Source organism: Cottoperca gobio, chromosome 17, assembly GCF_900634415.1.
Source record: "Cottoperca gobio chromosome 17, fCotGob3.1, whole genome shotgun sequence".
Classification (NCBI taxonomy): domain Eukaryota; kingdom Metazoa; phylum Chordata; class Actinopteri; order Perciformes; family Bovichtidae; genus Cottoperca; species Cottoperca gobio.
In genome coordinates this window covers 10,290,430-10,312,196 of record NC_041371.1, presented here as the reverse complement: position 1 = coordinate 10,312,196, position 21,767 = coordinate 10,290,430, and the positions used below count along the sequence as shown (strand labels likewise).

The window sequence follows — 21,767 nt, the reverse complement described above, 5'->3', positions numbered from 1 at the left end:
AAAGAGCCATCATTTAAATGTTATTCTACTGGTCTGCACTTGCTCTGATGGTTTTAAAGGAATAACGGAGTAGAGGCAATTCATCAGTAGACCACAAGCTATTCGGGGGTGTGACTACAGTCGCTGGGGTCTATATATTGAGATGTTTTGTCCGGTGGCTTTATGTGAATGAGAGAGAAGCTGCCCAGTGAAAAGTCACCACCACAGTAGGACAGTGCTCTTCCTCACTTTGTCACCATATATGCTCTCAGACGCCACAATGGATTCCTGTTTTCGCGCACTTTGCATGACTTTTGTTCTGGCATCGTTCACACGGAGGTCAGGTGCGGTCGGACCGGTTATCAGATGCGAGCCATGTGATGTTGGAGCGCGGCTTTTGTGCAAACCTTTACCCAAGGACTGCGCCGAGAAAGTCCGCGAACCGGGCTGCGGCTGCTGCATGACTTGCGCGCTGAGCTTCGGCCAGCCGTGCGGCGTGTACACCGGGAGATGTGGCTCCAGACTGACTTGTCAGCATCAGCCCGGTGAGACGAAACCTCTGCAGGCTCTGCTGGAGGGACGGGGGATTTGTGCAAACGCTACTATAAAAAGACTGACTACCAGACCAACACCTCCAGTCAATGAACTGCCAGGTAATTATTGTGCCTACATCTTTTCCATGCGTCCCATGCGCACTTTAGGTGCTTTATAATTGTTTAAGAACGTCTTACAATCGTTGTATATGCATATTAATGTGAAATAACTGTACAGACTTTTTATTTGTTACCCTTATTTAATCTACAAGCGTCTAATCTCAAATGAAGATGTGTTTGCAAGAACCAGAAGAATGTAACATTTAGCATTACATAATCAACTTCCAATTCCATGACAGAGTAGAAATCCAGCTCAAAGCAACTCACTAATTGATTTCACCCAATTAATTCTCATCCTTCATGCAAACAGAAGATGGAGGATGAGACAGGTTGAAGCATAAGAAAAAAAGATGTTGAAGCCTTAGTAAGAAGTAAAAGAAAGTCAACTCAATATCATAAAAGTGTTTCCTTTTAAGTGTAGAGCTGAATCTCCCTGAATGAGAATACATTTTGACTTTCAGGTTAGATAAATGGACTACAGGTATTCAACGTTTAAGGTAGAAACACATTTGGAAGCAAGTAGTGTTACTTTTGTATATTTCTGTTCATTTCCTGCACAAATGTAAAGATTTATATCATCGCATGTATGTCCTCATGACCCTCAAGGTGACCTCTGGCTTGCTGAAAACAAACCAATCAGCAAGATTATGTATCATAGTGTACTGCGAATAAACACATGTTGTTCTCAAACTTTAGCAGAGCATATTGAAACTCAGGACGAGGAGCGGAACTCCACCGGCTCAGGCCTTCAGACCTCGTACAGCACCCACAGACCCACGGGACCCCTGAGACCTCCGCTTCACACCTTTTTCCCCTCTGCCAAGTCAGAGGTCCTCAGACGGGAGCAGCAGAAGAGAACCCAGAGCTTTAAAATGGAGGAGCTCCCGGGACCACTCATCACAGACCAACAAAACTTCTCTCTTGAGACCAAACAGGAGCCTGAGTATGTAAGTACCACAACCATTTTTTTTTCTGTTTTCAGAGCATACTGCAGGAATGTTTTTCTCCTCTTCCTCTGTGTTTTGGTGTTTTTCTCCCCTTGTGGGTGATGAAATGTTTTGGGTAGCGGTGCTGATGGTTGGCAAGCATCGTGCGCAGTAGAATGGCATGGCAGCGAGCGGGTACGATGGCCCTGCGGCTGACCTGGGTCAGGCGGTTGTTTGGCCACAAGGCGTCCGCGTGCCGGGTGTACTGGGAGCCAGCAAATGATGGATTGGCCTATGTGAGTGCCTGTTGGGAAGCCCTGCTGCTATTTTGATCTTCTCCTTGGCCAGAGAAGTGAGCACACACTAGTAATGGGCTTTGACTGGCTGCTTTGATTAGTGACTGGAGTACTTGGACTTGAGGACAAGCCTTTTGGCTCCCACTTTGAGCTCTTTGAATTCACTTTATCCCCCATCCTTTGTGTAAAGTGTAAGAGTTATAAGCAGCTTTGGCAAACTGTTAAGCCGCTACAAGTTGGTTAGATGAATTAATTTCTCTTTCATATTGCAGCCACCATTGTTCAGGTATTACAGCAGCGCAGTGTGTGATGAAGCGCGAGTCAGCTTTGTTAACGTCTTTATCCGGACACAAAAAAATAGAAAACCCAGAGAATTCATGTCAAAATCCCACCACTAAATTCAATATTAGCTTGTGCAAATGGTAGCATTTTGTCTTGAAGCTGGAGATGTATTGGTGTTAGTATTGGTACAGTAACTGCTTATGTGTTCCCTCATCTGTAGGGTCCCTGTCGGAGAGAGATTGAGAGCATTCTCAGCAGCCTCAAGATTACAGACATTCTCAACCCCAGAGGTTTCCGCATACCAAACTGTGACAAGAAGGGCTTCTATAAGAAAAAGCAGGTAAAAAAAAAACACATCTAAAGGACCTTCATTTGATATCGACTGTATGCTAAAATATAAAAGCATGCATTCATTTCACGAGAGGCTACTTATCTACTTGATAAAAACAATTTGTTTACATCTTTGAAAGGCTGTAAAAAGGAAACCCACATTTCCCTTTTTTACATGCTGCATTAATAAAAATTCATGCTGAAGTCTAGTGACTCAAACTTTAGGTCTCCTGCAGCCCAATTACAGATTTGTAGCTGTCCTCCTGTATTCATTGGTAGTCATTAGAGCCTCATCATTGCACCACCACACCAGTGAGGTAGACCCTAGCCACTGGCTCTGGAGACAGGAACCACAGGGGCCAAACCCCAGTGGGGTTGACGGCTGGGACGATGGCCGTTTAACGGGAACCCTCCCAGGGAGACAGACGTCAAGGTGGCCACCGGCACCCGATGCGCTCCCCCCATAATTGCTGGACTTTTGAGAAGCATGCACAGAAATAGAGCTGCAGCCATCCCCACGCTCACATGGTTCACCCACGATCGGGTTGTAATAAATGAGTGGTTCTGACGCATTCATATGGAGGCACTTAGTGCTCCCGCGCCACTGCATCACCGAGGCAGCTCTTCTCATAACATAGCAGTCCCTCCTGCTTAATGGAAGTGTTCTTCTTGACCTGCAATCACCTCATAGCCAGCCTCACAACGCCAGGCTCATTGTCTTTCTTTATGTAGAAATGACCTACTGTACAACTACTGAGTCCTGAGGTGCTGAAAGAGTGGCAGATATTTCATGTTGGACAGTTTAATTTGGACGTTTGCTTGATTTTAAGCACACACATCTCTTATTAGAGGTCTCAATCAGAGTAAATGTATTTTTAGAGAAAGAAAATACCCAGGACAGATTTAAAGCTGGAAGCAGATGCACCTCTTTCAGCAAACTGTGCATACAATTTGGATTTCTGTATTAGTTTATCCCCCTTGACTTCCTATGCAACAGTGATCTGATAACAAGAGAGTCCTATTTCAGCTCAGATCAGCCTCTCAGTCAAGCCCCGCTGAAATATTGAACTAAATAAGGATGTCTTCCTTCCTGATCAGCTCTGACTCCTCCGTGGAGCAGCAGCACAGTTGCTTTAGCCCCCGAAATGAATGGCTGCATGTTTTACTAGAGTGGAGGTTGACCTTTAGTAAAATTGGCAGTAAAATAACAGCCCTTGGGTAGCTCCACAGACTCTGTAAGTCATTTGTAGTACCCATAATTTGGAGCTGTGGGGTATAATCAGCAACAGATGATTCGTACTGGCCACCAGCTTCTGAAAATAGATCTTGGTTCTCAGTTGTTCACAAATGGGACTAAGCAAATATTTTACCAGGTTTCTGTTTACCTTAAAGGTCTCTATATGTGTGTGTAACAGGAGGTAGACCATAAAAGCAGCTCAAAATACCACAGCGTGTTGGATAACCAAGGCTGCGTCGACTCAGCACAATCTGACCATTAATGCCTCTTAACTCTTGCTGTTCTACTTCATTTAGTAAAGTGGCTTATTACTCATAAGGCTTCATATTCAACTGTATTTTCACATTTAGCTGCCCCCCCCTTCCCCCACACTTATTTCTCTTCCCTTACTTCATCATGTCCCTTCCTTCACTTTCAGTGCCGTCCATCCAAGGGCAGAAAGCGAGGCTTCTGTTGGTGTGTGGACAAATACGGGCAGCCTTTGCCAGGTTTTGATGGGAAGGAGCGAGGAGACGCCCAGTACTACAACTCCGAGAGCCAATAGGAGCAAAGCAGGACGGAGGGAGGGAGGGTGGGAGTGAGAGCAAGAAGAATTGTAAACAAATGGAGACACTGAGGAGTATTGGGAGAGAGATCAAGAGATGGCTCAGCCGATAAATGGATGTTTGCTATTTCTATCTGTTGCCTGTGGGACCTTTTTCTGAGGCAGAGCAAGGGGAACAGAGGAAGAGTGCTAGGAGGTACATAAGCCTCCGTGTCACAGATACTGTACGATGGATGGATTCTTCATAAGCTTTTTCTTTTCTCTCTGACCCAACCAGGGTGACTTCTGATGAGAGGATACGCTTCTCAGAAGCATCGTTCTGTTTATAAAACACAAAGACAATTGTCACAAACATTGATGAGAGTGATCTTCATTTACGCACAATTAAGTGGCATTGCACACGTGCACATGCTCGTGATGTGTAATCATAATTTGTATGCTTGTGATTTGTTATAAAGACATTGTGTGTGGTGTATGTATATGTTATTCAGAGTAAGCACGCAGTGCCTTACTACGAGTTCCATTTTCTTCCGGGTGCTTCCTGCTCCTCAGGGAGTTGGACTGGACTGTGCAGCTCAAACACTATAGTGCCTATACATTTTTTTTTTTATGCTGAATCTGAAGCCACAAGAAGAGGGACATTTCCTTTAATCTGTACTGTGGTTGTTACTGTTTTGTTGTCACTTTGCATAAGCTGAATTTTTGGGATAAAGGCCACAAATTGTTATCTCTGTGTAGCCAGTGACAGTTTTTTATCACTTGCTCATTCACTAGTAAATATGCTGTTTGCATGTACAATGCAACCCTCAGAGGTCTATTTTTACTTAATAAAGGCAGTATAAAATTATCCAGATATTGCATTTTATTTGATTGTTTTCTCCTCACCTTGCATTCTCTTGCTTTGAGTGTGTATGAAACACTATTTTGGAAGTTGAAAAACACATTTAAACATGACTCTGTTGTGATTAAATAACATTTTAATTAGATGCACACAGAATTAGAAGAATATATACATTGTTTCAACAAAACCAATAATGGAATAGCAGCATTGCCGGCAAATAGCATTCACAAACAGATTGCTCCGCTGCACATGAGATCTCAACAATAAACAAAAGCAGAAATACATTAATGAATCATAATAAATACTTGAATAGATGCTAGAATAGGTCGAAAAAAACGACAATTAAAAGTCATGCGAGGAGCCCTTCTGTTTGAACCTGTGGACCTGCAGAGACTAGTAGAGGTAGACAAATGCAGAACAACCCATCCCAAACCTCATGGTGGCTTGGATGAGTCCTGATATGTTTGTGCTTGGTCACCGTGCACATACTTGCGGCACTATAAGTATTTCCCCCAATACCCATTGAGGAAACGCCAATGGAGATACATTCAGACAATGTCAACACGTTGAATGAATGAGCGGCTGTGTTGTTTCGTGCCGCGCACAGCTCCAGTTTTGAATGAATTTTAAAAAAAAACTGATCCTGAAGACTCTGAAATGGGCTTGGCAGAGGTGTTGACCTGTGGTTTTCAGCAATGGAGTTATTTAGTCAGAAACACAAATGTATACAGTGTTGCCCTATTTACAATTGGGGGGAAAAAATGGGCAAACATATAAAAAATCTAAAAATGACAAAATGGTTAATGCTAGTAAGAATAAATAAGTCTTGATACATACATCATGTAAATAAAATGAGAGGAAATTTCCCCCTCTGAAATAGGTTTTTACATTTTGTGTGAATGAGTGTGTTTTTATGAAAGGAAGTCAGTTCATCAGGTTTGTTGCAAGTAGATTTACACTTTCACTTTATGAAACATGTTTTGCTTGTGTCAGTAAGTGTGTGTATGGGTGATAGCAGAGTCCATCATTTAGTGAGTGACTTCTTGATGACACTCTGATGAGTCACCGACCAGGTCACTTGATCCTGGGAGCTTCTTTCCATTCCAGGAAGAGACACACCAGCAGCGAGCGGGCGGTCCAACCAGAGATGACTCACACTGAGAGAGAAACAGAGATGGGTAACCACATGAATAAATCACCCGGTAAACTTTAGGATGAGTCTTTTTTTTAACAAGAGTGACTTTTATGTTGTGAAATTTTCGAGTTCTCACCTGCTTGGCCTTGTAGAAGCCATGCTTATCGCAGTTGGGGAGGTAGAAAGTTGTGAACTTCTCTCCTAGTTTCTGCTGAGAGCTGGATATCATGTCCAGTGCTGCATGCAGTTCAATGTGACAGGGACCCTGTGAGAAAAAGAAAGACTAACAGTTAGAACTACAACCCCCCATATAGACAAATACACTATATTCACTACAAAAATATATTCACATTCAAATCCACAGATGCTCAAAAACCAAGTGCTCCCTCTAGTGGGAGGAAGGCAAATTACATTGAATCGTCTTCATTAGGCAGGTTGATGTTTTTTGCTCACCTGTTGTTCCAGTTTGTTGCGGATGGCATTGACCCTGGCCTTGATGCTCTCTTGGCACTCGGCAGTGTCTTGATGGTCCATGGGAAGGTTGAGACCCAACAGGTAGTGTAGTGAGCCATGTTCAGGGACTCCATCAGCCTCCCCTGTACAGGTTTTAGAAAAATACAGAATTAATGTTGAAAATATCTTCTTTTTTTTTATCAGAATTTCTTTATTTACATGTTTTTTTGTTTCTTGTGTATCTTTGACATTTTAAGACCTTGAAAGTAACAGATATGAACGGTGAACATATGAAAGAGAAAAAGAACATACCTTGGTCTTCAGTGCAGACCCCTTGTCCTCTGGTCAGAGCGTGGAGCGGCATGACCTCACCGGGCCTGGGGGTGCAGCGGAGACCCTCACCACAGTGGGCTGTGTGAACCCCGCAGGACGCTCCTTTCTCCAGAGCGCAGGCCATGCAGCAGCCACATCCAGGCTCCCTCAGCACCTGATTGCAGTCTACAGGGATGGCAGGACAGTCGTTGAGTTTCTCCTGCGTACAGGTGGCACAGCGGATGGGCTCCGGTCCCACCACTGGCGACGACCTCACCACGGCCAAGACAGCCAGAACCACTGCTACCACGAAAGTCAGCTTCTCATATAATCCAGGCATCTTCAGTTTTCAGATAAATATGCTCTTGTCCGTAAACTGTTCAGTATGACTGCACTTTTCTTTCTAAACTGATTTCCCGAACTAGCAGTATTTATATGGACATCTGGCCTCCAGAGGCGTTAATGATTGACACGCTGGCCATCGCAAAATATTTTTGACAAAGCCGCTTTAAACGGTGGATGACCCTGCTTTATGTGCGTAGATCCAGGTTCACAAGGTCTGTTGTCAATATTGACTTTGGAACATAAAGTGATTATACATCAAAACAACCCTGTTTTTGGAGGCCTAAATTACTGATCTTTGCGTTTTGCCTTTGAGGTTAAGAAAACAATTCATTATATTAATTAAGTAATAATGGATAACATCCACAATAAGGAATACTAGATCATCCAAGGAGTTATAGTCTATGAGATAATAGCTGGTGATTATAAAAAACTGTTTTTGTGAAGTAATGCTGACCTATTGTGCTTTGACACCGTTTTCACACTCAAACCTTATTTGTACTTCCAGTCTCTTTGGTGAAGGTTCCTCTTATCAGGCAGACATATACACATGATCATTCTTCTTTAGCATTGCATAACCCTAACATTATGGATTGCTCTGCTAGAATCACAACATGTTTGTCTGAAGAAAGATGGTAGTAACTGGTTGTTTCCTTGGTGTAGTATTTGTCATAGTTATGTATGGCAAATGCACCACTCATGCATCACCACTCATGCTGTGTACTCTGTATGACCCCAAGCTTTTCATCTTGTAGTTTAAAAAAATAAAACAGAACTCCTATGTAACACTACCCGCTAAATGAAAAAGGATTCTGCATGCACTGTAATAAGGCTTCAACCAGGAAAGACCAATAAAGTAATGAGGATTATTTACCAGTATTAGTTTTGGATATTGCAGCATACATTTTATATTATGCTACTTTGTACTTTACTTCACTATATGTGATAAACTTTACATTTGATGGTTATAGTTACAATTTAAATAGCAGAATAAAAAATTCAATAAGATTGTATGTATGTGTATGGTAAAATTCCCAACAGTACATAAGAGTCATAATTAACTCCCTTTGACCAACTAATACATTAAAATACTGCTTACTGTAAATGCATTAATACAAATTATTCAGTAGTACAATATACTGTACTCACAGGGGTCATTTTTACATTGTGCCTTTATGTGATACAAGTACATTTTGCTTTTAATAGTGTACTTGCACTACAGTAAACACTTGGATGTTTACTTGTCATGAAGTAAATCTTCTTTTCCGTAGGTAAAAGGATCTGAATAAAACCACCTCCTGAAAAGAGACTCTGGAAAAACATTAGGTGTGCGTGATGAGTGGTGGCCTTTCTCCCAAAAAGAGCTACTTGATGCATATATAGAAATGCTTTTGGTGTATTATTTCCCCCTCACATGTAGTTTTATGTAATGAAAGTTATCAAGTCTGTATTTAACAGAAAAAAAAAAAAAAAAAAAAAAAAAAAAGCACAACAAAAATCTATTTATTGAATTTACAAAGATATTATAATGACACTAAGAGAACAAATGTTCCTCATCACACAGTCAACACTTGTTTGTAGGTTGATTTTTGTTTATTTATTGATGACAAAAAAAAAGAAACTGTGACTTGCACATGGACTTCACTCTCTGGCAGTGCCAACCCTTAACATGACTATTACTGGTTCTACATTCAGTGTTTACCAACAAGGCCGCGGTCTAACATGCTCTACATTCACCTTGTGAGGCCTGTGAAGAACGTTACTCAACCACCAGTTGATGAGTTGTTGCCGCTTCAATGTTGATCATCACGTCCACCAGCCACTGAGGAAACTGCTGTTTCTTAAAAATTATTTTGAGGATTATTAGTGAAAAAACTACATTATGTGTATTTTTAGAAGTTGAACCATTTTTGCTTGAAATGAACACTTACAGCCAGAGACTTGTGCGTTGTCTTCTTTGTCTTCTTCTGCACTGACAGTTTAGGTGGTGAGTGTTTTGGCCATTTATTCTTGGAGACCTTAAAACAATTAGAGAATCATCTATTTTCCATTCGAGTTGTAAGATATTTAGTTTGAATGTGAATTATGCCAAAAAAATACTCACCTTTATTCTCAGCATACCACTACTGGACCTCTTCTCATTTCCTAACAGTGTCTGCTGATGTGTGGTAGGTTCATCACTTAAATCCACTGCATGTGTGCTCTGATCTGACCCAGAGAAATTCACCATTTCCTCCTGCTGATTATTGGTATATTGGATTTGCAGAAGATTCTTTTGGCGGAGGGAACGAGGCAGTCGCCTCGGTCTCAGAACGCTCAGCAGAGCACCATCATCTTCATCTTCTTCGCTCTCAACTTCTGCCATTACCTCATTTGTCTCCACATCTACTCCAAATTGATGATGATGATAATCATCCTCATCCTCCTCCTCCTCCTCCCCTCTTTTTCTTCCTTCAATGTCATCTTCCTGCTCCGACTCCTCCTGTATGGGCTCCAGACCTTGCTTTGGTTCCCACCATGTTATTTTTTTAATACAGAGCAGAATTACGATAAAATGCCTAATTAATGATGAATTTTAGGAATTTTTTACTTATTTTGTACATGAAGATAAACAAAAAGAGTGGCTTAAAACTTACATAGTGCTGTTGACTTGCCATGGAGCTGGATGACTAAGCTTTCCTGATCGGTAGGACTCTGCAGTTTCAGGTTGTCGTTAGTTGATTATTGAAATCAGGTGTGGAAGCTTGATTACAGGCAGATGACAGGTGGAAGTCCTTTTCGGCACATGAGGTGAAACATAGAGCAATGTAACCTGAGTCTTCTATGAAATTAAATCAGTGTCGTAATAAATATCTATTTAAAAAGCAGATTTATTTTAAAGGGACACTTTTTACGCACAAATGATGGAGTCTTACTACAATGAAAACAATTGTATAATTTATTCTGTAGCTCTGGAGGGAGACTTAAGTTAAATACATTTTTTTGACATTGAATATAAGCTGAACGTTTGCTTGTTTACAAGAAATATCTTTCAAATGGGTTAAGATTCAACTGTTATTTTAAGGAAATTCCTCTGGAGATCATCGACTGCTCATAAACTTAACATAACTAACTAAAAACTCAAGTTTGATAATACAAAATTATTTCCAGGAGACTTACTTAGGAATTTATATAACATTTCATATATTTATAAAATAAATAATAATAATAATATAAAAATATTTTTTTTGGTTGTTGAAATTCTGTTAATTAATGCCCCAACGTCATTTCTTCATCTTGACCCTTTTTTGCACTGATGACACAAGGGGGAGTGTTATTTGTGAATCATCACTCACCTTGGATTCCCTTCATTGCTTAATGTCAACTTCAGTCAGGGGACTTGTACCAGGACGGTGATAACAACAGCTGCACTTCATAGTTATTTTTCTGTAACTTTTTAAAGATACATCAACATTCAAATAAATTGCAACTTATCAATAATTGACCAGAATTTGTTGTATTTCATTCCAAAGCAAAACTACTTCCAATACTGTACTGTACTGAAAAATGGTTGAGCAAGTCAGGCATTTGTTGACTTAACTGTTACACTCCGTGAACCCAAGACAAATTCTACATTACGCTGGGAAAACAATTCTAGCCTCCGCTCAGTGTTTGGGACATGGTGACATTCATCTGGCTGTGGGCTGTGGAAGTCCACCGTAAACCTGTCATTGTCCGCCATAGTTTACTGCATACAGTGAAAGCTGTTATTGCAAGAGCTATAAACTAAGGTGTGAGAAATGAAATTTTATAGAGTGGAACTAACAGGGAAAACTGCCAATAAAACGTTAAATGTGTTAGTTTGCTGTGCTGCATGCTGGGTTTTGAGGTTTGGGGGACTAAATGTAAATATTGTGCTTTAAAGATTGAAAATCCTTACATGGCTCATCCTAAAAAAAAAAATCAACAAAAAGATCTTAATTTACACCCTCAACCACAATCCCATACACCTGCTTGCTATGATTCATAGCCATACTCATTAGATATTTTATACACCAATATTGTCTTTATTACAAAATATTCAATAACCCAACTTTACACTGTACAAGATACAACATAGTTTACAGCTTTTGGCTATTTACAAAAAGTATGATCTGCATATCAAAGTGAATATATCTAAAAAGGCAGGTTGCAATCACTGTAAGCTTATTGAGTAAGGCAAAAACTTGAAACAGGATATATTTACACTTTTGCAGATCAAGTAAAAGTTCAACGCTGATAAAGATACAGGCTACAAAGATATCTGAAGTGCCCCGCATTTCTGAGACTGTATCTGAGAGACGTGCTGCTAAAGCTGATATTGTTTGAGGAAAACTCAAAATGTAGCTTAAAGATAGCGAAAAAGCCGGAGAACGGTAATGTATGCCTGATAGACGACAGTAGCCAGACTCTGCACCTAAGTTTCTGTGGTCTCCAGAAAATGTGAAAATGTACATGGAGCATTTGAAAGGCTAAAGGACTGCGTCATGCATTTCTAGAAATGGTGTGCTTATTGTATATATATATATATATGCTCTCTTCTGTGTGGATGAATGCCTTCCTGGATATCTACAGATATGTTTGCACCATATATAGGAGAGTATTGGTCCTCTTTGTGATGTTCATTGTTCTTTGTGATCGGTCCAGTTTTTGCATTTACTTGTTTCCAAAGCAGCACACATCCACACACTTTCCTTTCATTGACCTGTGTGTAGACTTAACACACACCACATTATATTAACAAAGAAATAAAGTGTGTATATATATATATGTGTGTGTGTGTGTGTGTGAATTAGGGAAAAATTAAATCAGATAATCAGGAAACCTCGTTTTGTCTCTCAGGGGTTCAAAAAGACACTTTTTAAGTCTACTCATGAGTCCAATATGCCAAATATATTCAACCTACTACAACATTTTCTCTTCTCTCTTGTATGTTGATGCAATATGAGCAGTAAAACTAAATATTGATAGAAAGCTCAATACTTTGGTTGTTTCAAAAGGAGTACAGTTACTATGGCTGTCAGCTCGTAAAAGTCATGCACTATTAACTGTAAATATGTCTCAAAAAAGCCTATTTCGTCCAGTGAGCTCTGAGTATAAAAAAAGTATTTTGTGCTGTTTTGTTACAATTCAGAATTAACCACACATGCATACACACACTCACAAGTACACACATGCATGCTTACACACACCAAAAAGAAACAACACCATTTTTACACTGTAAATAATGCAATGTATCCTTGGCATAATCGGAAAGACAGTGCAAAAGCAATAGCATGATCAGTCTTTTTCTGGATATCAATGCACATATCCCTTATACCTGGAATATGTTCCATATAGAAAACAAAGATGCACATTATACCTGGATGTGAGGGAACCCAGGAAAACCACAAATCTAATAATCCTGTATAGAGATGTAAAAAGAGGATTTGAGATTCCGGGTGTCTTTCTTCTTCACTCCACGTTTGTCAAGAGTGACAAGCAGATTAAAAATCCCTAAAAGTGAGTATGATTGTCCGTATCACCATGTCATTTCTCCGGAAGTTCATATCCTAAATGAGCATATTCTGGGTTGTGCCAGTAGCTCAGGATTTCAAGGAAATAACTGGACAGCCCTTTCTTCTCTAGACCTCCAACCAGGGTTTTTATTCCTTTTTTCAGTGAAGTTTTTTGTCCTGTCTTTCATCCTACACTGCTACATCTGCAACAGCTGCCCCAGTCTCAATCTCAATATGTGTCATCTCTATGTCCTCCTCATCCTCCTCACCCACTGCGGGCACAGAGGATGAGGGCAGGCATGTCGCTTGGCTATTGCTGCTGTTGGCAGTGTTCATCTGTACGTTGCTGCCCATGCCGGCATAGGCGGTCAGGCTGGCGGCGCTGCCCAGATTGGTCGGGACGCTAGTCTTGCCACAGGAGTGGATCCGGCGCGCCAGGCTGGCGGAACGCACCACTGAAGAAGTGGTTACGGTGCCCACGCCCTGAACCTTGCCTTCCAGGAAGTAGGTCAGCATCTCACCTTTACCCTTGACACTGACTTTGCCCCGGCACACCAGGTCATAGTTGCTATTTAGCAGGCGATAGACGTCTTCAGTCACCTGTATTGTAAAAACAAGGAAACATGCATTGTATCTGTTCGCATCATGCTCCTGCCTGATGTCCGGTTACAGGGAATAACACTCAATACGCTGTTTTTGTTCCGTTTTGTAGCATAAATAGACTACAACTGTATTTATTGTGCAACCCTGATACCTGACAATGATACCTGAACCCTTAATGACTTACATTCAATCTAATATCAGAATAAAACACGTAATATTTATGTTTATTTATTATTATTTTACTGATATTCTTTGGACATCTACTGTGCCTCAAACTATGTGTAATGTAACAATTTTGTTATTGAATTTTGAATTAAATGGAGTTCAAATTAACAAAAGGGACAATGTGGTTTATTGCATCCAAATGCATCACACTTTAAGTCCTGTTCATAGTCGTCAACCCACTTTCCCCTATTATTAAATTACTTTTAGATAAATATTGTAATAATCCAAGGTGCGTTGGATACCTGTATTTTCCCCGGGACTCCGGTGCTATCCATTCTGCTGGCCACATTGACTGTGTTCCCCCAAATGTCATACTGAGGTCGCCGCGCCCCAATCACTCCTGCGACCACTGGACCCACATTGATACCTGCACAAACATAGGAACATGTTAAACAAATACAACGTAATGTCAAACTGAGATTTCTCATTGTGATTACCTATATGGTTGTGTTAACAGTTTAATACAAGGCTAGACGTACCCACTCTTAACACAAACTCATTGTATGACTGATAGTTGATTTCATCCAAAACGTCAAACATCTCAATGGCGTAATCTGCTATTGTGCTCAGATGGTCGTAAGGAGATTTTTTGGCCTAAAGAGGAGACACACAGAGCAGTTAAATATCTGTGCATGAAATGATCCCTCCTATCATAATAATGTATCCATTCATACACGTGCAACACACACAGAAACATAAAATGACATGTCACCTTGGTACCAATGGTGGGGACGAGGCCCACAGCTGCCATGTATGTACTGCCAATGGTTTTGATTTTCTCTATCTCTTTGTAGCACTCTTTATCCATGAGCTGCAAAACATACATTCAAATAAACACACAATGCAACACATTTCAAATTCAGTCTCAAAGTCAAGAAATCACCATCCCACCTCATCAAAGTCAGCGATGATCTCGTTCAGCAGTCTCAAGCACTCCACTCCCATGTTGTTGCCATCCAGCTCGATGTAGAAATCATTGAAGTTTGGGATCGAGGCAAACAGGACACCAACTTGTGCGTAGGACTGATAGTATAGATCCTGATGTCCAAAGAAAGAATATAGAATAACAGTATAAAATACGTCCTATGATGTCTTTTAATTCATGTTTTATTTTCTGCCTGTTTATCTACCTGGCTGTCTGCGTGTCTATTAGCGAGGCTCACCATGTTCCTGGGGTTCGACAATAGGAAGTGTTGAGCCACATGTGCGGGCAGAAGATTGAAGAGAATCCTCCTGTTGTCCAGCTTGACTTTCTCCATGCCATCTCTAGTCCTCTTCCGCCTGACAGCACATATAGCACACACACAAACACACAGAATACAGCCATTAGGACTGTAGCTTGTCTCACATTTTCACCACACGGGGTCAGTAAAAAACCATAAGAGCCTTACAGCATGGAACGTATGTCTCATAGTTGGATTTCGGATGTGTACATTACATGACTAATGCTGCTAGTTAAATGACTTGAAAATCAGACATTTAAAATTTAGCTTTTGCAATCCCACATTGCAAAATAGTGCATTGTTTTTAAACTGAAAACAAGCTTCTTACCATCGTTTCTGCCAAAAAAAACAGACAGCTGGCAGCCTATAAATACAAATCCCTCATACGTACCCCAATAGTTTACATATACCACAGTTGAAATGGCAGCATTTCTTCAGCACACTTTACTATTAAAGCATATATCATGATACTGAGATTTAAGCCTCTCAACATTCACACTAGACACACTGATACACACGCTTGCTGACCTGCACAGCCCATAGGAAGTCCAAGCGTAGTTTGAGGTCGAGTTGTCTGGAGTGGAGGGCCAGTGCGCTGACAAAGAGCAACAGAGACAGGATGGGCTCATAGCCCCGGATGTGGAAGGACCCCCCACTGTGGAAGAGACCGACACACTCAGCACTGGACTGGACCACACAAGAAACTACACATGAGGCTTGAACGGACCCCCCACAGTTTCGAGAGCAATCATGAGTAAGGTTTTATTAAATAAATAATAATTTTACATGCATCCAAAATAATAAAATGAGGAAAATGTATAAATAAAAGAGCTTAAATGCGTTGAAATTTTGGACCATATCCTATTCGGTATGATTATATTACTCACTGAAGCACGATCTAAAGAAAAATTTGCTTTTCAAACGCGATCTTTTATCTTAATAAACTTAACAATATTCAACATAATCACTTTTCAGGGGCACATTTATGATCTGAGCACCAATCAAATTGGCCAGGCCCCTCGGTACTGTGTTGAAACAGCTAACGCGCTACCATCATCCAGCCCACATCGTCCTTTCAGGCTTCTGATTTGGAACTAATGAGCACATGTGCTGCTTCAAAGAGTGGAAAATGAAAGAGTGTGTGGGCTGCAGACAAGCAAAGACTCCTCCACATACATACATCTCAGCACGTAAATGTTCTTCCAAACTCCTGGTTATCTGTCCCTTCTCCGCATCAAACAAACACAGAAAACATTGCTTGATATTCACAGCCAATCGTTGCCACAATTAGCTTCAGGAAATGACAAATAAAAAGTAGTGTTTTGCATGAATGTATGCCCTGTGTTAGTGGTCATGTTGTACCACAAACCACTCACCCTTCAGTCTTGCGAAAGCCGCTGAGCTCCAACACGGTGACATACAGCACCCCCAGAAGGAGCATTAGCACCATCTTTGGCAGCCATGAGACCCGCAGGAAAAGTGCCAGGGTGAGTGTGCCCACCACACAGGACAGAAAGGCGTAGTGGGCACCGTCACAAGGCAGCTCCTCCATGGTGTGGTTGGTGCCGCTGTCCAAATCAATAATCACGATGGAGCTGTTGGTGTTGGCACTACCCCACAACCAGGGCATACAGCCCACCTGACAGAGACAAACAGGGAGATACATGTGCATAAAGACGACAGGATATTAAAGCACAGAGCAATTCAACGCTAGCCTTCTCTCACAGTCTAATAGTAAGGATATTTTATTTTGCTTTGTTGGTTTCCTAATTTATAACACCATTATATAAAGCACGACTGATATAATGTTACAAATGTAATAATAAAACATCTCACCAGTAAAGTCTAGCATACAAGCATCCAGCCTTTTTTTTTTTTTAAACCAAAAGGGATTACAGTTCGAAACATGGAGACATTTTTGTTACTGGTTTTTAATGTTGTCCTTCACACTTACCACACAGGCCTGGGCCACAGCGTAGATTAAGAGCACTATGAAAATACAGAGAGCAGTGCGAATCTGAATGGTCAGGCACCCTGGAAAACACTGAGAGACAAAACAAAGCAAAGTTAGATGAAGGAGGCCGACACAATGAGGAACATTAAATGATATATATATATTTTTAAAGAGACTACAATGGGACAAAGTGTGAGAGTAGTTGTAAGAATAGTATACGGAAAAAGGCTTGAAATCACACTGATAGGAGTAGCATGAGGTAAGTAAGGAGAGTAAAGAACAGAAAGAGAAAGAACATGAACGTGTAAAAGTAACAAAGTAAAAAAAAATAAAAATATATATATATATATATTCAAATTGATGTGGTCAGGAGGACGACCTCAACAAAAGCTGAAATTAATAGACTAGCCATCCGAGTTTAAATACAGCACAGGGTCTTACAAAGTAATTTGGAAGCCAATGAATACTGAATCGTTATTACAAGGATGTATGAAACACATTTACATATTTCTCTTTAGTCAGCAAAAAAAGAAGAGGATCATAGCAGAGAAATATTGTAGCGAAGAAACTTGCCATCTCTGTTAGGTCCCAGATCAGAGAGAAGAAGTTAACGTGTAAAAAGTGAATGAGGGAAAAGAAGATAAGAATCATAAGAACGCAGCTGTATTTACCTGTACTCTAGTGATATGCAGGTACATGATACAAGCTACTAGGAAACAGATGCAGAAGACGAGAAGGACAAGTACCACCGTGCCCCTGAGTGGAGAGAAGCAGATGGAGGGGTTAGTTAAAAAGACAAAGAACAGAGTAACTAGGAGATGAATGGAGAGAGAAAAAGCAACAGAGAGAAGAAGGAACAACAACAAAATCTGTTGTACATACTGTGGTATGATGAGAAGATAGACAAGGCCAAACAAGGCAGCTAGGATCAGGGAGAGGACCACTGCGCTGGTGAAGTACTCATCAGGAACCTGGTGGTACTACGCAATGCCAGATAGGAGTGAGTAACAACATATCACATGACATCTCACTGTACAGGTACAGTATGTGTCTGCAGTGTCCCTCACCCTCTGCTCGCGCTCAGAGCACTTATACATGAGTGTGAGGAAGTTGAGATCCGCCGTGTCTGACTCAGTTTGGCGGGCCTCGATCAGACGACCGATGTAGCGATTGACCCGGGTTCTGGGGCTGCTCTGGACCACAGTAGCCTGGTTTGCTTTGGGACGATTCCTCAGCTTCTGTGGAGCCGTTCGCATGGCCCTCCGCTGGTGGAGATAAAAAAAGAAATCTTCACTGAAAATGTAGAAGTTGAGAAAACAACAGTATGATAAATAGCACCCTTTATTCTCTGCCCTACTGGAGTATTATCATATTAGGAACAAGGGTGAATAAGAGTCAACAAGAAACACGGGCAGCTGATTATACTTTCAAATAAAGACATTGCTTTCACACTTAACTTCATTACTGAATGCACCCCGCTGTGTCTAAGTGTCTTCGGCAGCCAAAGAGAGCAGCTTTGCAAAACATTGGGCATTGGAGCAAAGCCAGATAGTTAACATGGCAGAGTGGATGTTTGTGTGCGTGTGTGTGTGTGTGTGTGTGTGTGTGTGTGTGTGTGTGTGTGTGTGTGTGTGTGTGTGTGTGTGTGTGTACATGCTGGAAGAATTGTGTAGCTCGGTGTCACCATAGGGGAGCAAAGGGTGAATAAGGATCAGCAGACTGTCCATGAGTTCATGACATGATTGTGTACAGCTCACTGACTTTCTTTTATTTCCTCATTTTCTTTCTGTCCTTCCCTGCTTCTGTCTATTCTTCCTTACTTCCTGCTTTCTCTCCATGCTTCTGTATATTCTTCTTTCCCCCCTGTTTCCATCTCATCTTCCGTACTTGCTTCATTACTTCCCTGCTTCCATAAATTCATACCTAATTCTTTCTGTCCCAATTGTATATTTGTATGTTGTACTTCCTGATTCTGCATATTCTTCCGTACTTCCTTCTTTCCGTTTACCATTTCTCTACATCCTTACCTCTTTTTTTTCCATCTATTCTTCCTCAGTTCCCTCCTTTCGCCCCTGCATCTGTATATTCTTCCTTCTTTCCTTTCTTCCCTGGTCCTGTATGTTCTTCCTTTCGCCCTTTTTCTTACCTGCTTCTTTCTTTCCTTGTATGTTTTTGTCCATTCTACCTTTTTTCCCGTCTACTCATCCTTACTTCCTTCTTTCTTTTCTTGCTTCCATATTTTCTTCCTTCCTTGTTTCTGTTTATTCTTCCCTCCTTTCCTTCAGTCTTCCTTTATCTCTCCATTTCCATCCCTTATTTCTCTGTGCCTCCCTCACACATCTTGTTTTGTTATTCATAAGGCAGCAGCGGAGTGACCTGCTGATGCCGACTTCTCCTTATATCCCATAGTGTGCTCAACGTAGCACAAGACACACCATGCAGCCATGTCTGCTGCATCAAAAATCCTATTCATTTATCCCTTGTCCCTCATATTGCTTCCCTCCGTGCCGTGAATGCATATCTCTTTTCACACAATTCAAGTGTGTGTGGTCTGAATGCAAAATTACCATTAAGTCTTTCATGTTATAGTAATCTGCTTCCTGTCTACGATGTGTGGATGTTGTCATTACCAGTAATGTAGATCTAAGAGAAGACACTATCATGAAGTGTGAGGTAAAGATCTACTGGATGCAGCCACTGAGGGCAACATTATAAAAGCAGGAAGATGATGCTGGGTCAAAATGTTATACCAAACACAAATGTGTGCTACAACACTAGTGAGGACATTGTTTTGACATAAATTAATTCCCTGTGTGCTTGTCCTGACCTTTACTGCTACATGCCTTACCGATCCTTATGTTAGTCTTAACCCTAAAATAAATGGGTACTATTTATATATATATATATATATATATATATATATATATATATATATATATATATATATATGTTGTAGCTGTTATTCCCCGCAACAAGAAAAATACATAGTACACACACACGCATAAGAATTGCCAGGCCACAAGATTTTCACACACAAGGTCAAGTAAGCTCTTTGACATTTGGACAGAATGCCAGTGTCACTGACAGTATACGCGGGGGGACACAGTATGTTGGTCTCTGACAGGAGCAACATGCAGAGGTCATTATAGATGAAAGGAGCGTCACTTACCATCACTCCCTATCTTCTTACGATAAAGTATACATCCTGTGAAAGCCATATATGTTTTTACTGACTATGATTACTGATTACTGAGCTGATTGCTTTTCTCCTAAGCTGTGGTTTTGCTAATTCAACTAATTGAAAGCACATTCAGCGCAAGAATGTAAAACTATGTGAACTTCTAGGAAAGAGACTTCTTTGAAGTAGGGTTTCATGATTTCTAAGCAGTGTGATGACATTGTTGTGTTGGTGGAGACGTCACCAACCGACAAGGGCTGTAACTAATGATTATTTTCATTATCTATTAATCCTTTTATTTATAAAATGTCAGAAAATAGTGAACACCTCAATTTTCTTAAACACCTGCAAACGGCTCTCTTTGTCCAACTGACAGTCTAAAACCCCAAAAATGATAAATGAACATGACAAAGAAAAATTGATTTCTGGATTATCAAAATAGTTTTAAAAAGATTTTTCTGTCAATGGACTAATCAATGAATTGTTTCAGCTCTAATTCCACGTCTACAGCAGAGATCTGTAGAAGATAGACAGAAGGAACTGGCTGTGCTAAAAATGTCACAGCAACGTACAATGTTCAATGAGGTGACAAATAACATTTGTGTTCCAGCTGTGGTTTCGGGAGCATCTTTTGTACATGCTAATATCTACTCTATGTCCACTAGTCCACATTAAGAAAGCCACTAAATCATAAAGGAATCCAAGGAACATGCGTTATTGCCGCTCTAATGTTTGCCCCTTGGCTGATCCACAACTCTGTTCTGTTGGAACAATGTTCTGTAGCGCTTAAACTCATGTCAGCCCATTCAAATGTACAAATGTGGAACAGCCAAGTCCTAGTATTGTGGCTTTTTTTACAAGACACCCAGGAGTATAAATGAAATACAAATGTTTAATATAAAGAAGAATACTTTGAAATGCATCGTAATCGCTGTACAGTTCTACAGAAAGCATTTGCCTGAAAGATAGTGTTGCTAAAGTAGTTTTCACCTCTAATGTAATGTAATGCTACAATGCATAAACAATACCATGAATAAAGACAGCACAGATTCAGGTTTAAATAAAGAGATTAGGCCACATTTAGGGGCATTAAGAAATCCAAACATAGAAGTGTTTTAACTGCTTTAGAAATCTCTAGACATTCAGAATTGATATCGTTTTGTCTCCATTTACGTACATCACAGCACGAACAAACACAGAAACGTCAACACAGACACTGAGAGTTTATACCTTATCACCGTCCTCGCAGTTCATGACATTGGAGAAGGGAATCTCAGCCTTGAACATCTTCCTGCAGTGCATAAGCTGCACTAGTAAGTAGCACACAGTTTTGAACTTCATCTTTTTGGCGGGCTTTATATCCGAAAGAATCAATCCTGGGAATATCTGTCACCAGATAAGAAACGGGAACAAGGATTTAGTCATGACACCCCACACAGTAATATATATTATGTAAGGGCATTGGACAGTATGCACTTGCACACATGCTCATGCACAAACAAGCATGCAATCATTATTAACAGCTTAGGAATTTCACTAGAAAGTGGTTCAAATAAAATCAATGCCTGAGGTGATTTTAATAGTTTTAGGACTTTGTGGTCCTCATTTTTCTTTTAGAAAACTATTTTAGAAAGAGTAATAAAGATTATGCATATGTCATTTTTTTAGTAAGAAATATATGTTTTGTTCATTACACAATGTTGGAAGGGTGTCCCTAAGCAGGAGTAATTAAAGGCAC

General features: G+C 40.5%; 3 protein-coding genes across 3 annotated transcripts in view; 1 reads left to right on the top strand and 2 right to left on the bottom strand.

Annotated features, from left to right (window-relative positions):
- Positions 1 to 241: 241 nt before the first annotated feature.
- On the top strand, positions 242 to 4,247 carry LOC115022759 (insulin-like growth factor-binding protein 3). The gene is made up of 4 exons (XM_029453847.1): positions 242 to 632; positions 1,329 to 1,579; positions 2,357 to 2,476; positions 4,122 to 4,247. Exons 1-4 carry the CDS (start codon positions 242 to 244, stop codon positions 4,245 to 4,247), a joined length of 888 nt encoding a protein of 295 aa, XP_029309707.1.
- Positions 4,248 to 5,776: 1,529 nt separating this feature from the next.
- On the bottom strand, positions 5,777 to 7,328 carry LOC115022659 (insulin-like growth factor-binding protein 1). The gene is made up of 4 exons (XM_029453717.1): positions 6,989 to 7,328; positions 6,677 to 6,819; positions 6,360 to 6,488; positions 5,777 to 6,245 (listed from the first exon to the last, which is right to left on the bottom strand). Exons 1-4 carry the CDS (start codon positions 7,326 to 7,328, stop codon positions 6,117 to 6,119), a joined length of 741 nt encoding a protein of 246 aa, XP_029309577.1. The 3' UTR covers positions 5,777 to 6,116.
- Positions 7,329 to 11,353: 4,025 nt separating this feature from the next.
- Positions 11,354 to 21,767, bottom strand: part of LOC115022993 (adenylate cyclase type 1-like) — a 33,818-nt gene continuing 23,404 nt past the window's right edge. Inside the window, 13 exon segments of the mRNA XM_029454121.1 lie at positions 11,354 to 13,446; positions 13,917 to 14,041; positions 14,154 to 14,268; positions 14,387 to 14,485; positions 14,566 to 14,712; positions 14,838 to 14,946; positions 15,418 to 15,552; positions 16,274 to 16,536; positions 16,852 to 16,941; positions 17,523 to 17,607; positions 17,734 to 17,831; positions 17,919 to 18,116; positions 21,260 to 21,415. Coding sequence (XP_029309981.1) covers positions 13,036 to 13,446; positions 13,917 to 14,041; positions 14,154 to 14,268; positions 14,387 to 14,485; positions 14,566 to 14,712; positions 14,838 to 14,946; positions 15,418 to 15,552; positions 16,274 to 16,536; positions 16,852 to 16,941; positions 17,523 to 17,607; positions 17,734 to 17,831; positions 17,919 to 18,116; positions 21,260 to 21,415 — 2,031 coding nt within the window. The 3' untranslated portion in view covers positions 11,354 to 13,035.

What these genes read in the sequence shown, in the direction of transcription:
- LOC115022759 (XM_029453847.1), top strand. Translation starts at nt 242, where the DNA reads ATGCTCTCAGACGCCACAATGGATTCCTGTTTTCGCGCACTTTGCATG. An exon ending in TCCAGTCAATGAACTGCCAG is followed by an intron (nt 633 to 1,328) that starts GTAATTATTGTG and finishes CTCAAACTTTAG; the next exon opens with CAGAGCATATTGAAACTCAG. An exon ending in GCTTCTATAAGAAAAAGCAG is followed by an intron (nt 2,477 to 4,121) that starts GTAAAAAAAAAA and finishes CTTCACTTTCAG; the next exon opens with TGCCGTCCATCCAAGGGCAG.
- LOC115022659 (XM_029453717.1), bottom strand. Translation starts at nt 7,328, where the DNA reads ATGCCTGGATTATATGAGAAGCTGACTTTCGTGGTAGCAGTGGTTCTG. An exon ending in GCAACAAACTGGAACAACAG is followed by an intron (nt 6,489 to 6,676) that starts GTGAGCAAAAAA and finishes TTTTTCTCACAG; the next exon opens with GGTCCCTGTCACATTGAACT. An exon ending in GCTTCTACAAGGCCAAGCAG is followed by an intron (nt 6,246 to 6,359) that starts GTGAGAACTCGA and finishes TTTCTCTCTCAG; the next exon opens with TGTGAGTCATCTCTGGTTGG.